The 16304-nt window shown below is 38.7% G+C and overlaps 1 protein-coding gene across 2 annotated transcripts in view; it reads right to left on the bottom strand.

Annotated features, from left to right (window-relative positions):
- The window catches only part of RALGAPB (Ral GTPase activating protein non-catalytic beta subunit), a 116715-nt gene that overhangs the window by 47168 nt on the left and 53243 nt on the right, over window positions 1–16304 (bottom strand). Inside the window, exons 11-16 of one of the 2 annotated variants that reach the window (XM_012803944.2) lie at window positions 15612–15779; window positions 14797–14911; window positions 13677–13824; window positions 6790–6854; window positions 5091–5220; window positions 3129–3262 (exon numbers count right to left, since the gene is read on the bottom strand). In XM_012803944.2, the coding sequence (XP_012659398.1) occupies window positions 3129–3262; window positions 5091–5220; window positions 6790–6854; window positions 13677–13824; window positions 14797–14911; window positions 15612–15779 (760 nt within the window). The remainder of the gene's footprint in view (window positions 1–3128; window positions 3263–5090; window positions 5221–6789; window positions 6855–13676; window positions 13825–14796; window positions 14912–15611; window positions 15780–16304) is intronic. The other variant, XM_012803945.2, reaches the window with a different exon arrangement.

The following is a 16304-nucleotide window of genomic DNA, read 5'->3' as shown; positions in this document are numbered from 1 at the left end:
ACAGCAACCTCCAACTCCTGGGCTCAAGCGAGTCTCCTGCCTCTGCCTCCCAAGTAGCTGGGACCACAGGCGCCCGCCACAACGCCCGGCCATTTTCTGGTTGCAGCCATCATTGTTATTTGGCGGGTCCGGGCTGGGGAATCGAACCCGCCACCCTAGGTGTACGTGGTTGGCGCCCTAGCCGGTTGAGCTATAGGCGCCGAGCCGAGCCTTATTCTCTTAACAGTATTTTTCTGAGGAACAGTTTTTACTTTTGGTGAAGCCCAATTTATCAGTTGATTCTTCTATAGCAGCAGTCCTCAACCTTCTTGGTACCATGGACCAGTTTCATGGAGATGATTTTTCCATGGATAGGGGTGGGGGCTGTTTTAGGATGATTCAAGCACATTATATCGCCACTTCAGATTATTAGGCATTAGATTCTCATAAGGAGCTCACAATCTAGATCCCTCACACATGCAGTTTAAAGCAGGGTTCATACTCCTATGAGAATCTGATGCCACTGACTGGACAGGAGGGGGCGCTCAGGCTGTGATGTGAGCCATGGGGAGCTGCAAATATAGATAAAGCTTTGCTTACTTGTCTGCCTGCCACTTACCTCCTATTGTCCACTCTGGTCCCTATCGTTAACAGGCCACAGTCCAAGGGTTGGGGACCACTGTTCTATGGTGTAAGAAATCTTTGTGTAACCCAAGGTCACAAAATTTTTCTCTTGGCTTCTACTTCTAGAAGTTTTATAGTTTAGGCTTTATCTTTAGGTCAATAATCCACTTTAATTTAATTTTTCTTTATAGTGCAAGGTATAAATCAAAGTTTGTATTTTTTTTATGAATATCCAATTGTTTCATCACCACTGGTTGAAAAACACTAATCTTTCCCTATTGAATTACCTTTGTGGCTTTCTCAAAAATCAGATGACTATATATGTGTGGATCTATTTCTGAAATCTCTATTCTATTCCACTGATCTATTCATCCAACCATATGCCAATACAGAGACCGTTTGATTACTGTAGCTTTATAGTAAGTCATGAAATCAGGTAATGTTAGCCCTTTATAATCTTTGCTGAGCAGGTCCAGAACTCTGCTCAATTTAGGGCTAATTTCTTACTACTGAGTTTACTAAAGGTTACAGGGAATAGTATCCTGCTCTCAAAGATAATACGGTCCTAGCCAAGAGTTGTGGCCAGCACCTATAGTTCCAGCTACTCGGGAGGCTGAGGCAGGAGAATTGCCTACATCCAAGAGCTGGAGGTTGCTGTGAGCTGTGACACCATGGCACTCTATCAAGGGCGACATAATGAGAGTCTGTCTCAAAAAAAAAAAAAAAAAGAAGAAGATACTATGGTCCTGCAAGTCTCACAAATGGCTGTTTTTATTCTCTGTATTCAGTAATTTCCTCTCACAAAATTATTACACATAAGGATCTTAGAGGTAAGCTCCAAGTGGTGGTGAGAACATCTTAGGTTTTCTTGTCTATTTTGTTTCCTGTAACTTAGGGAAGTCATAGCTTTTGATCACCAGCCCCCACAACTGAAAAGTAAGGTCTTAAACCATATCCTCCCAGATGGTACACCTAATGTGTATCACCTTTTTGTTCACAAAATGTTTTATATATTTCATCTCATTTCATCCTCATTACACCAAGTGTTATACCCAAGATAATCCTGCCCAATGTACCAACAAGAAAACACTCAGATGTTAACAATGATGCAGAGAAAGTGGAATTCTTATATACTACTGGTAGGAATGTAAAATACTTCAGTTACTGCTTGAGAAATAGTTTGGCAGCTCCTCAAAAAGTTAATCATAGAATTATCTTGTCACCCAGTAATTCCACTCTTAGGTATATACCCCCTCAAAAGGAAAACTGGTATTCAAACAAATATGTGCACACGCACATTCACAGCAGCACTACTGACAACAGCTCAAAGAATGGAAACAACCCAAACACCCCTCCACTGATAAATGGATAAACAAATTGTGGTATATATTCATACAATGAAATATTATTTAATCATAAAAGGGAAGAAAATTCTGATACATTCTACAACACAAATGCAACTTAACATAATGAAAAAATCTTACGTTAAGTGAAAAAAGCCAGCTACAAAGGGTCACATATTGTATGGTTCCACACAAAAAGTACATATTATATATTCTATTTGTATAAAATGTCCAGAGATAAAATGAAGACTGGTGGTTGTCAGGGATTGAGGGGGCAAACAAAACTTTTTTTTTTCTTGGAGACAGAGTCTCATTTTGTCTTCCTTGGTAGAATACCATGGTGTCATAGCTCATAGCAATCTCAGACTCTTGAGCTCAAGCGATTCTCATGCCTCAGCCTTCCAAGTAGCTGGGACACAGGTACCCACCACAACACCTGGCTATTTTTAGAGAGGCGGTCTCGCTCTTGTTCAGGCTGGCATGGAACCTGTGAGCTCAGGCAATCCATGGGCCTTGGAGTCCTAGAGTGCTAGGATTAGAGGTGTGAGCCACCGCGCACTGCCTAACAAAATCTTAATGGATAAAGGGTTTCCTTTTGAAGCAATGAAAACATTTTGGAACTATAGATAGTGTTGCACAATATTATAAATGTACTAATAGCTGTTGAACTGGTTGCTTTAAAATGGTTAATTTTATGTTACATGATCTCCATTTCAAAAATTAAAATACACTTAGAGAAGCACAAATAGCCACTCAGCTCTAAGGTTCCACAAAACTGAAACAACATCTGTAAAAAAATTTGAGCAATATAACCATTTTTACTCATCTCCAATAATGGAAGATGGAGAATCACAGATAATCCCAAATAACATATTTTAGGATAATCACTCTTTACAAAATCAATATGTTTTCTAGTATTATATGGAAATAAATAAATGGCAGGTATTGAAATGTCTTTTGTAATTTAACAAAAACAGCATTCATATTCTTTGAACTATTTAGAAAAAAGTGGTTTCCTTTTGTAAATTTTTACTTGAAGGCTCAATTTTGCACACTTCAAGATGTAAGCTATGTCTGTGTATGAACAACACTGCAATACCCACATCAAAAGGTCAGGAGATAGAGAAAAAAGAGCCATGGCCCAAGGCTGCCAGGTTAAAACAGAAGGACTGTCCTCCTCACCTTTGCCAGGCCAGAGAGGAGCTCTAGAGCTGCCAGTGATATGCTCATGTCTTGCCGCCACTGGGAATTGAGTCTTTGGGTGACGAGATGAATGCTGCGAATCAGGAGCCCAGCAGCCGAATCTGTATTAAGAGCTAGGATATAACCCCAATGCCACATCCCACAGGGAGGGAAAACTAAGCATTAGTAACAAGAAGCACAGCATTCCACTAGGCACAGACCACAGCAGCCACAATGAACATGACGGGCACCCACACAGTGCTATGCTCCCCACCCCAATGGCCTGCGTGCCAAGCCTGACAGCACAGGGGCACACACGCTGAACCAGAGCAGCTTCTAGCTCCCAGCTCATGTACTTTCTCAAATGACAACCATGAATTTGGCGATGTCAGTACTATTTTTCATAACAATGTAAATCTTAAAATTTCTAAATTTAACAATTCACAGAGGTATATTTTCAAAAAAAATGATAAAAAGGCTATCAATTATTTCTTTGGAATTTTATAGAGGAAAGAATTCAAACTTTATAGTCTCCTTGGATGCTGGGAATTACCCAAAGCATATATTGAAATTACTTGCAGGATTTAAATTGCCATCAAAAATCACATGCAGCGCCTGTTCAAACACATGTTAACATTTAACTCTACAAGACTAGTTAATTAATTCTAAAATATTAAAATAACCAAGCCACCAAGTTTTTATTTGGCCTCCAATTCTATATTTCAAGTTATTACTACTTAGCTAATAGTAAATCAGGAGAAATTAAATTAGGATAAGTTAAATTGAACTTATAAAGGAAGCTTTAGGGACATTATACCTGTCGATCCTATCAGAAAGAGGGCAGTGACAACAGAAAAAGGAATGATCATTAAAAAGAGACATTCATGCGACACTAAAACAAATCTGGATTTCTTAGTAAAAAAAAATATTTTACGACATTACAAGCAGAACTCACTAACACCAGTTCAAAATGCTGAAACAAACAATAATCACTTCAAACATTTATTACATGCAGTAATACAAAAATTTCTTTAGCTTAAAAGTTTTAGAAAGCTTGAAAACAAATTTTCAACCTACAGTACACCTAAATCTACATACACAGTGAAGATAACAATTTAAATAACTTCTTTATAAGTACAGTACTTAAATGTGTCAAATATCCACATAGACTTTATGTATCTGACATGCTCAAGGATACTTATTTCAAACTTAAACCACAGAAACATGTCTCATAAATTCACGAACCTCACAAACATGGCTTACAAACTCTGTGGGTAATTAAAAAATTAAGTTCACATCTAAGGATCTAGATACCACATTCCAATCTAGTTGGATAAATACTCGCAGATCCGTGTTAGTATTTATGTTTAAAAACATAAAGGTATCCACAAACTCACAGAACCCATAAAATAACTACCCAAGGTAGAGGACATTATCAAGGATGCTTCGCTGACAAATGTTTTATTTGTCAGGACAAAAAATAAAAATGTTTGCTTACTTTTGCTTTAAATCTGTGACTGAAGAATCTAACAAGATTTAGTAGGGTGCACTGGTTTTAGCATGAAGACCGACTTTCCTGAGGGCTGCCATCTAATGCTTACCTTATCACTACCACTCCTTACCACAGTGTGATAATTGACTTATGGACACCTCTGTCATTAGACTGTGAGCTGTGAGGGAGAGTCCACATCTTATTTGACTTTTTTATCACTAGCACATGATAAAAATTCCAGAAATACCTCCTAACCACCCATTACCACCATTTATAAAATCTAATAAACTGTCCAAAATTATACTAAAAACGATATAGCTAAATTTTAAAAAGCTCTTTAGACTAATATTCTATTATACTTAAGTACATAAAAAAACATGAAGATTAAAATTTTAATTTTTGTTTTATAAATTGGAACACTGAAGTTGTTCTATGAACTATGAATTTCAAAAACAACAAGTATGGCTTACCATAATCCCTTAGGAGAGCTTGAGCAGGTCTTTCACTGTCAGGAGTTGTGGGCTCTGTGCTTCCACCACTTGCTGAGCTAATACCACTATTGGTGCGACTATGACTCTTCAGGTTATTTTCACCACCACCCTAGTGAAATGAAAATGAATCAGATATTTGAGGGCTACATAATATATCCTTATTATTATTAAGGATAAATAGAGGTCAATCACTAAAAAACATGCTGAAAAGATGGACTGTGCCAGCTAAAGAGCACAAACTGATATATAGATAAAAACTGACAAGAGATTAAAACTGTGGTGTTTTTGCACAGACATCATCTCCTAGAGGATATGAAGGTATCTTGACAACAGATGCCCATACTGGGGTCTTCTTTGTCACTATTTACAAAGGGCCAGCCGAGGACCTTTTTCATCTCCACTAACTCACTATAGCTACTAACGACTTTGGGTCCTTAAAGAAAATACCCTAGTGCTTCTCAAGCAAAACTTCAGGACCGAGATACAAGCTTAAAAAACACAAAACAGGCTAGATGTGTTGGTTCATGCCTATGGTCCAGGCACTTTGGGAAGCCAAGGCAGGAGGAACGCTTGAGGCTAGGAGTTCAAGACTAGTCTGGCCAACAAGTAAGACCCTGTCTCTCAAAAAAAAAAAAACTCACAAAGAATAAAACAAACCCATGTAATATTAAGGTTAGTATGTAGATTAACTCCTCCATGTATAGAAGCTAATAAACCTATCTGTTAAAGACTTCTCTCATTTTTTCCCCATAGAAACATAATTTATTACACTCAGATCAGTAAATTATTATTAGGCATCTACTGAGATGTGAAATTAGTTTCCTTAATAATAATTTGACCACTCACATTACACATTACATCCACCCAGCTCACCCTAGAATACCCTACTACTCCCCCCACACTCCACACTCTACTCCAGGTAGAGTGATCACATATTCTGAAGACAGAAACAGGGAGCACTGAATGTCTCTGGGAAGCTTTTTTTAATTTAGAAGCATTGCTGGTTTGGGGGACACGCAAACTGTGGTCTAGAGAGGCTAGAAAGAAATGACGTGATGGAAAAAATAAACTATATGCTTACTGACTGGGATTTTCTCTACATTATTCAAGTATTAGCAGAGCAAAACAAAACAGGGTTTTAGATAGACACTGTTCAAGAATAAAGACAATTTAGCTGGAGTTTCTCTCCTGCAGAATCTCTCTGATATACAGCTGTTGAGGCACTGAAAGGTAAGAAACCTCAAAATATATACCTTTTAAAATAGACTCCATCAAGCTGGGCACAGTGGCTCATGCCTATAATTCTAGCACTCTGGGAGGCCACGGTGGGTAGACTGCCTGAGTTTACCGGTTCAAGAGCAAAAGATCCTGTCTCTAAAAATAGCCAGGCATTGCAGCAGGTAACTATAGTCCGAGCTACCTGGGAGGCTGAGGCAAAAGAATTGCTTGAGCCCAAGAGTTTGAGGCTGCTGTGAGCTACGACACCATAGCACTCTACTGAGGGTAACAAAGTGAGACTCTCTCCGAAAAAAAGAAATAGAATCCATCCAAATCAATGAGCTGGATTTACAAATAAAAGGACTTCAAAAAAATTACAAAGACAGACATTTTGTAATATAATTTACATAAAGTCCAAACTTGGTATTTTCTGACAGATTATATGTGGTATGTTTCTTACCATCTCCATTTGGCAACCAATGGCTTCTAAAAGTGCTGAATCTTGAACAATATTTAACATCGCCCCTGCAATAGCAAAAGAAAAAAAAAGGCACCTTAAAAAATACATATAAGAACACTAAAATGGCTAAAATATATTTTTAATAGAGATGAGAATATGATTCTGGCTGAACATTCCTGAAATTCTCATAAATAGTTGGCCATCAAATAACAAGGGTCTGAACCACACACACATAGACTTTTTTCAATAAGTATATTAGAAAATTTTATATAGATATGTGACAATTTGAGAAAACCTGAAGACAGACCAAGTTGCCTAGAAATATCAAAAAAATTGAGAATATTAGCATGTTATGAATCCATAAAATATAAATAAATGCTAGTCTTTTTTATCATTTACTAGCAAAATTTATATATGAGTCTATTATAATAAGTTAAAATTTATTAAAATTTATGCACACAAACATTTATAGACTGACCTAGTGCCATTGAGTTAAGAGAAATGTAAACAAAAATAAAGATGCAGTATTAGGGTGGTGCCTATGGCTTAGTGAATAGGGCGCTAGCCCCATATACCGAGGGTGGCTCAAACCCGGCCTTGGCCAAACTGCAACAAAATAATAGCTGGGCATTGTGGTGGGTGCCTGTAGTTCCAGCTATTCAGGAGGCTGAGGCAAGAGAATCACCTAAGCCCAAGAGCTGGAGGCTGCTGTGAGCTATGATACCACAGCACTCTATCAAGGGCGACAAAGTGAGACTCTGTCTCTAAAAAAATAAAAAATAAATAAAGATGCAGTATTAAGTCATAACTGCATAAGATTAACTATAGTACAGATTGAACTACTGTAATAATTTCATAGCCACCTCTTGCTACTATTTCCGTGAGCTCAAGTGTTGCAAGCATCCACTTAAAATGCAATATGATGCTAATCTTCTCCACATAAGCAGTTCTTCTCTCCAGCAAATTGCATATTACAGTTATAAGTGATCTCTTCTGGTTCTCATGTATTCTTCCTCATGTTTAGTGCAGTATCATATACCTTGACTAACATCATGGGACCCACATGAAGTGCCACTAGTGTTTCTAGAAGTGTTCCCACAGAACAGAGAAAAGCCATGGCATTACAAGAAAAAGTTGAATTGCTTGATATATTCTGTAGATTGAGGTGTGCAGCTGCAGTTGCCCACAATTTCAGACAGATAATTCACCTTATAAATAGAAAATGTAAGCTTACAAGTATCAATAAATACAACAGAATACTAAAAATGTATTTTCTCTTCCATATGATTTTTCTTAATAACATTTTTTCTCTAGCTTACTTTGTTGTAAGAGTATATTATATGTACTATATAATATAAATATATATATATATAAACACGTACAAAACATGTTAATGATTGGTTTATATTATCATAAGGCTTCCAGTCAACCATAACTTATGAGTAGTAAAGTTTTGGTAGGTTTTGGGGGAGTCAAAAGTTACATGAAGTTGGACTGGGTGCACTGGCTCACACCTCTGGGAGGCTAAAGCAGGTGAATTGCCTGAGCTCACAGGTTCGAGACCAGCCTAAGCAAGAATGAGACTGTATCTCTAAATATAGCCGGGTGTTATGGCAGGCACCTGTAGTCCCAGCTACTCCAGAGTCTGAGGCAAGAGAATTTGAGGTTGCTGTGAGCTGCAATGCCACAGTACTCCACCATGAGCAACAAAGTAAGACTCCGTCTCAAAAGAAAGAAAGAAAGAAAGAAAGAAACAAAAGTTACATGCAAATTTTCGACTGCTCAGGGTGACAGCACCACTAATCCCCATGTTGTTCAAGAGTCAATTGTACCAATAAATGCATTAATTGGCCAGAAAAGATATTCTTTAAAAATTCCCTAATTCTGAACTGCCCTCAAAGTTTTATAACCACATTATTCTAAAATAAATGTAATGGTCAAACTTTGCTTTATATAAAAATATGCCCTCTATTAGGTATTTTTCAATTGGTGTAAAAGACTAGATATAAGCATCTCAATTTCAACAATAATACAAATTAAGGAAGGTATCATGAAATACTTTTAAAACTAGGTTCTGGTCTTTTAAAAATGAAATCTAGTTTTTTATTCTGTTGTTTTAGTGCTAAAAACAATAATTAAAAAATAAAATCACAGCTATGCCTTTCTAACCATACTGCTTTTTTTTTCTTTCCCCAAAGAGACAGAGTCTGACTTTATCACCCTCAGTAGAGTGCTATGGCGTCACAGCTCACAACAACCTCCAGCTCTTGGATGTAGGCAATTCTCCTGCCTCAGTCTCCCAAGTAGCCAGGACTACAGGCGCCCACCACAGCGCCTGGCTATTTTTTGTTGCAGTTTGGCCGGGGCCAGGTTTGAACCCGCCAGCCTTGGCATATGGGGCTGGCACCCTACTCACTGAGCCACAGGCACCACCCCAACCATACTGCTTTTTAAGAATGATTAAAGCCACACAATCTGGGGCTTGCCAATGTCTGCATATTCTGAAGGTAAACAACCATTTATCAGCAAGGAATCCATAGCCCTGGAAAAGCTAGGACGGAAACAAGATGCTGAACCTAGCACCTTGTTTCTCATCCCATGCTCTTGCCTACTATGGATAAAGACAGAAAAAGCTTTGCCAATCTATGGCAGAGTGACAACTCTTCCTTATATGATGAGAGCGCTTCAGAGCAAAGGCTAAGCAAAACTAAAAACCCCATAAACTAGAGAAATTATCTGATTTCAAGCAAATTTATGTTATTTGAATAACTGAAAACACTGTAACTTGGGGGATCTCACATATCTAAACCTTCCCTCTCCCTCTGTATTAAAAATGTATCTGAGATAGTGTTGATGCCATTGGTGGACTTTGATTTCAATGCTTGGTCAGACTGACCACTCTAACTTCAGAAGATCTCTAAAAAGCCAGCCTAAATGAGATCATAGCTATATTTCACAAATGAGAATGTAAGAGCAAAAAACTACATGTGTGGATCTAGAAAAATTATGCCCCCAATTAATTAATGGCATTTCAGATTTGCAAGGCCCTACATAACTTTTAACCCAGCTATAGACAACTCTTGTCACCTACCAATTAGGTGTCTCTGGAGAAATACTGTTCTTGGCAGCTGTGACTTACCTCTTCAGGATCAGTCTTTCTCAGTTTTAAAGGCCTTTTAGAACCATCTCAAGGACTGTGTTCCTGCTGTAAGCACATGTACCATACTTCCTCTGGGGACGTAAGGATTTAAAGGGAATGTCTGGTCCTGCCTTCAATAAACAAGAATCTAAGATGCTAAGAATTGGCCTAATCCTGATTTCGCAAATAAAGAGGAGAATGAAAGCCTCTAGCCACCGCCAAGGTCAAGGCCTTCTCAGGAATCAAGTGCTCCAGAAATAGGAAGTTCTATCTGCCAACCAGGTTGTGCAGGCTGGGATGGTGTTTGCATTCACTTGGTTCAGTGGGAACCCCATTTAGTTAGCTGAGGAAAGCCTGGCTTTTCTGAAAGTTATGACTGCCAAGGGTAGTGACCCTGATATTTAAGGTTGAACTTTAGCAATACTGAAATGGCAGAAGTCACAACTGAAAACCCCCTACCTTCTAATATACTAAATAGCTGGTTATCCAATTTGAACACTGGATTAGGGAAAGAAAAGAGCTCCTTTGTTCATCCAGGTCTCTCTTAAGATGTTTAAGGAGATTAAGAATGTCCTAAGTGCTAACAGTAGGTTTGTTAGTCAATCAATCAATACTTTATATCTTAAAAATATATAAAAGGGGAAGATAAAACATTTAAGCAAACAAGTAAGATAATTTCAGGTACTGTGCTGTGAAAAAAATGAAGAAAAGAGATCATCTTTAGGAAAGTCTGTTAGGGCACGCCTCTCTAACAAGACAGTAAGGAAAAGCTAAGCAAAACTCAAGGAAAGTACATTCCAGCAGGAAGAAGTTATCATGAGCTGGATGTGCTTAATGAATGAGAAGAGAGAGGGGGGAAACAAAAAGGCCAGTATCAATGGAGCACAGAGAACTAAGAGAAAAGTAAAGCAGACAACCCCTAAGAGGTAGTCAGAGGTAAGAAGATACTGGAATGTGTTCTCCACAGATCTGCATAAAGAATGTGGATTTTATTCTAAGTGTAATGGGAAGCCACAGCCACAGAGACTGACTGGGACTGTCTAGATTATCCTTTTTAGAATAACCATTCTAGCAAAGGTAGGTAGGATATACTCTGGGAACAGGGGAGGAGCAAGAAAGGAGAGGAGAGATAGTAAGGTTGATTAGGATATATTTTAGAAGCAGAGTGAAGAGTGGATATAGATATGGGATAATAAGGGAAAGAGAAACATCAAAGACAGATGTGTCTTAAGTTCTTGCCTGATCAATTAGGTACACACAAGGATGCCACTTACCAAGCCAAGGAAGCAGACTGGTGGAAAGCAGACTTACAGTAAGGATGTGGGAGGCAAGCAAGTTAGGTTTGGGTTGCCTTTTAGATACCCAAGTGAAAATGTCAAGTAGGCAGTTAGGTCGTGACTCAAGCTAAACAGAGATGTCTAAGATGAATATATTCAGCATATATAAAATTTGAAACCATGAAACTGATGAGACCAACTAGGATAAGAGGGCCAAGAACAGAGCTTGGGGGCTTCTGACACCAAGCCACCTGGTAGGAGAGAAAGAACTAGCAAGAGCACAGAGAATCAGAGAGATAAAATTAAAATCAGGCTAGTGGGATGTGTTGAGGGCCTCTAGAAAATAGGGTTAAAAGAAGAAGATGGTGGTGCTATGACCAAATCAAGAGCTGCTAAAAGGCCAAGTAAGATGATAGTAGTTCGGGCAAGATGGCAATTATGGGGACTTTGATATGAATTGATTCAGGGGAATGTGGGGACAAAGCCCTATGACAGTGAGCTGAAGAGGAAGGGAGGCAATGAAGCAGTCAAAGTGATTAAGTAAACTCAAATAGTCTTGCTTTACAGGGTGGCAGAGAATCAGGACAACAACAGCTAGAGGAGGTAATGCATCCAGAGAAGGTGTATTTTAAGAGGATAATATTAAACCGTTATTTTTGTGCCACTATAAATAATCTAGTAAAGAAGGAGAAATTGGGCCAGGCACAATGGCTCATGCCTGTAAACCTAGCACTTTGGGAGGCTCAGGTAGTAGGGTTGCTCAAGCTCATAAGCTCTAGACCAGCCTGAGCAAGAGCAAAACCCCGTCTCTACTAAAAATAGGAAAATTAGTGGAGCATTGTGGCAGGTGTCTGAAATTAGTGGAGCATCGTGGCCCGGCTACTGAGGAGACTGAAACAGGAGGATCACTTGAGCCCAGGAGGCTGAGTTTGTGAGGTAGGCTGAGGTCACAGCACTCTAGTCTGGGCAATAGAGTGAGACCCTAGGGGAACTGATCAGATAGGAAAGAAGAATGATATCCTTGAGAAGACAAGGAGGACTGGATTTAGGGCCCAATAGGAGAACACTATAACAAGCTGAGACTACTTATAACTTTATCTCCTACTTCTCCCACCTTTGCTCTTTTCATTCTGGCAACACTGTCCTCTTCTGCTCCTCACCAGAATAACTTTTATTGACTATTTTGTTCCTTGCCATATCCCAGAGTCTAGGATGGTGGCTGGCACACAACACATAACAGAACCCAAATACTTGCTGAATAAAAAAAAGAAAGAGCAAACTATCGGTAGGTTACAGATATAGGAAGATATTTTTTTCTATGAATATGGAGCAAGATCATTAGTTAAGTGGAAAAAAGAACCAGGCTTTGGAGATAAAAGATGAGAGAGAAGTTTGAATTCACTAGGAAAGTTAGTAAAACTTTCAGTGAGTGAAGTGCAACCTGAGATTTTCAGTCATAAATCTAAAAAGTGTAAGCAGCCCTAGTGTGCAATTTTGTTTTCTCCAGCACTATTTAACCATTCAGGTGTGAGTGTGAAATAAGTGGACAGTTGGGTTTAGGTAAATAAGGGTTTTAAGTGTTAAGGGAAATGGAATTTAAGCTGGGTAAGGAGTGAGAAATGACAGTGAAAAAGACACAGGGTCAATGAATTAAAATGTAAAGGTTAGAGCAGGAGTTGAATGCCTTTTTGGGTTTTTTCTCTCTCAACCCTAAAGACATTCACGTTCGAGGTGATGTGCAATCAACACTGCTTTCTGCTATTCTGTGACTACTGTGAGGCTATCTCAATCTCTGCAATGAGACTTATTCAAGGGTAAGAATCATGCCACTCATTTCTCTAATATTCCCCCCAGAGTATCTGTATCTAGGACCATAACCTTGGCTTTGATGAAAAGCCAGAAGTAAAACAAGAGATGGTCATAGTAAGCAAGCTGAGAAGTGATGAGGACCTACAATATACCAGTGGTTATGATGAAGAGGAGACATTTATCACAGAGAATCTGTGTGATTAGGAAATGGGAAACAACAAGAGGGGAGAAATACAAAGCTACTCTGTACCGTCTTCTTGGCAGGGTTCTGATGTGGCTTACAGAATTATATTCAACTCCAGTTTTTTTCTTATGTTAATAATGGGCAGGAGAGGAGGAAGAGGCAGAAGTAAGGAGAGAGGAAAGGAAGGGAAAAGAAGAGAAGGAAGGAAGAAGAAAAGAAGAGAGGAAAGGAGAAGGGAGAAAGGAAAGCAAAAAGGACAAACAAAATGACCTACCAAGATAACTGTAATGCTTTACTTCCCTCATCTCGCCCCTTTAAAATTATTTTTTACATTAAAAAGCAAACAAACTTTGCCCCTGATTGAGAATAATAAGTAGAGCTGCATTAGGCTTAGGCTCCTGTCACTGCTTACCAAATTCTCAGCATGCCTGAAGTCAACAGTACCAGGGTTTGCACTTATGAAACAATAAACACAAACCTAGTATCATTTGGGTGTTGTTGGGGTCCGTTTCTGTCTGCAAGGCACCTATTAGTATATTCACAAGTCTCAACTTCAGGGACAGAAAAGTTATTGGTTTATCATAAGAAGAGCTGTCATCGTTACTAAACTTTCCTTCCAGGACCACCTATGAGAAAAACAAATAATATTTATCAACTCTTATTTTTTTTTTATTTTAGTTAGTATGAGGGTATATACAATTAGGCTACATAAATTGCTTTTATAAGGTTAAAGTCTACATTGTAGCTGTGTCCTTCACCTAGGATGCTTGTCACGTACCCATGCAATGTTGCCCTTAGGTGGGAGATATCAGCTCTTGTGGCTTACTATGCCCATGATGGATCTGCTAGAGCAGTGATTTTCAACCAGTGTGCCATAAGAAGATCTTAGGTGTGCCACAACATTTTTAAAGGTCATTAATTAATTTTTTTCTTTTTTTTTTTTTGAGACAAAGTCTCATTCTGTTGCCCTGAGTAGAATGCCACAGCGTCACAGCTCACAGCAATATCAAACTCTTGGGCTTGTGGTCCTCTTGCCTTAGCCTCCCATGTAGCTGGGACTATAGGCACCCACCACAATGCCTGACTAGTTTTTCTATTTTTAGTAGACAGGGTCTCATTCTTGTTCAGGCTGATCTCAAACTCCTCAGTTCAAGCAATCCATCCACCTTGGCCTCCCAGAATGCCAGGATTACAGGCATGAGCCACTGCACCTGGGACTGATCAACATAATTTAAGTGTGCCACAGAAATACTATAGGTTCAAATGTGCAACGAGATAAAAAAGGTTGAAAAACACTGTGCTAGATCAGTCTAACGAGCTAGGCTTTCACTCTGATATTTGTCACTGTGCTAAATCCATCACTAACTCATTCGCACAGGTTATCAGATATCGCTTTCCTATAACTACTTGAAATCACAGGTCAAGACTTGCTGGCAGATTGACAGAAAAAAATAATATAACAAATCAACTTTGTTAATTTACTTGAAATAACGAGTTTTTAAGAAAAAAAAAAAACTCCTGCTCCATTTTTTAAAACATAATTTGACTTAAATTAGCACACAAAACAAGATAGAGAATAAAAAACTTTAAAATAGTACCTCTGATTTGACTGTGCCAAAATGATGAGGGAGGGGCAACAAAGAAAGCAGGATATTAATGGAGGATCTTCTCAATTCTGTTGGATTTACATAATTTTTGAATTTTGAGAGTTCTCTGCCAAAAAATAAAAAGCTATTAGTATTTTTTAACTAAAGGACATTTCTAGCTATTGCCAAATACATGTTATGCCAATTTCCCACAATCCAAGTATATGTGTGTGAATTTCTGTTAAAATGTTACTAAACTAGAATTTTATTTCTTTATTTTATTTATTTATTTTGTAGACACAGAGTCTCACTTTATTGCCCTTGGTAGAGTGCCTTGGTGTCACACAACTCACAGCAACCACCAACTCCTGGGCTTGGGCAATTCTCTTGCCTCAGCCTTCCAAGTAGCTGGGACTACAGGCACCCGCCACAATGCAAGGCTACATTTTTGTTGCAGTTTGGCCAGGACCGGGTTTGAACCCGCCACCCTTGGTAGATGGGGCCAGCGCCCTACCCACTGAGCCACAGGTGCTTCCCAATTTATTTCTTTATTTAAAATGTGAGGCCTGCTGGACAAAAGAAGAACCTTTAGGCTGGAATGCTCTTATCCCTCTAGACCAGGCCAGGAAAGATTCAACAAGTCCACAGACAGCTGGGAACTGAAGGAGTTCAGGGATAAGGTGGTCTGAACATTCAACATTCACTTAATGTGGCCTGAGTCCCCTTGGACTATGAAGACAACTGGACAGGATACATTAGGAAAGAGGGGAGGAAGCACAAAAACAGACCAGGCCAAAAACTGATAACAGCAGAGAATGACAGCTTACCTGTCAGGCAAAATGGTTTCAAGAGCTGAAATAAAGTAAGGAACCACAACATCAATCCCTTTCAAGTCACAGCAGAACAAAGGAGGAGAGTTTAGAATAACGCTGGCCAAGACAGGATGGCACACATAATCATTTATCTGCAAACCTTGAATTAAAAGCATGTAAAATCTAGGAAAGCAAGAAAAAAAATTTAAATAAACTGCTTATCAAACATTTTCATAATTATTATTTTCTACATAGTTATCTAAAAGTCTATTTCTTCTCTTCACTCTTTTCTATCCTTTAAAAGGTCTTACTGGAATTAAAACAATTCTGATTCATATACGGTAAGAACCAAATTGTCTTTCATAATGAAGAAAAAAGATTTGTGTCTGTTACATCTTCTTCAAGTGTAAACCTAGCTACTTGGTTAAGTCAAGAGTCTATGGTCAAGACAGCCCTGCCTAGTTCCCTGCATGTATCATTCTTTTGCATGTCTATGCACTACTTCTGCACCTGGTTCCTTCTGAGAGTCAGTTTAATCCTCTCTCTTGAGAACCTAGTAGGTATACAGATACCCAAATGCTCTTGTTGATGTTAACCTAACTTCAGCAGGTGTATGAAGGATCAGTTGAAGAGGGTAAAAGAGAGCCAAGAAAAATAGGAGGCTATTATTAATTTAGGCAAAAAGTAATGTCTGAAGTGTCACGGTGA

This window comes from Otolemur garnettii, unplaced genomic scaffold, assembly GCF_000181295.1.
Source record: "Otolemur garnettii isolate 467f Iridium unplaced genomic scaffold, OtoGar3 scaffold00023, whole genome shotgun sequence".
NCBI lineage: Eukaryota > Metazoa > Chordata > Mammalia > Primates > Galagidae > Otolemur > Otolemur garnettii.
The sequence above is the reverse complement of the archived record's forward strand: the minus strand, read 5'-3'. Positions and strand labels throughout refer to the sequence as shown.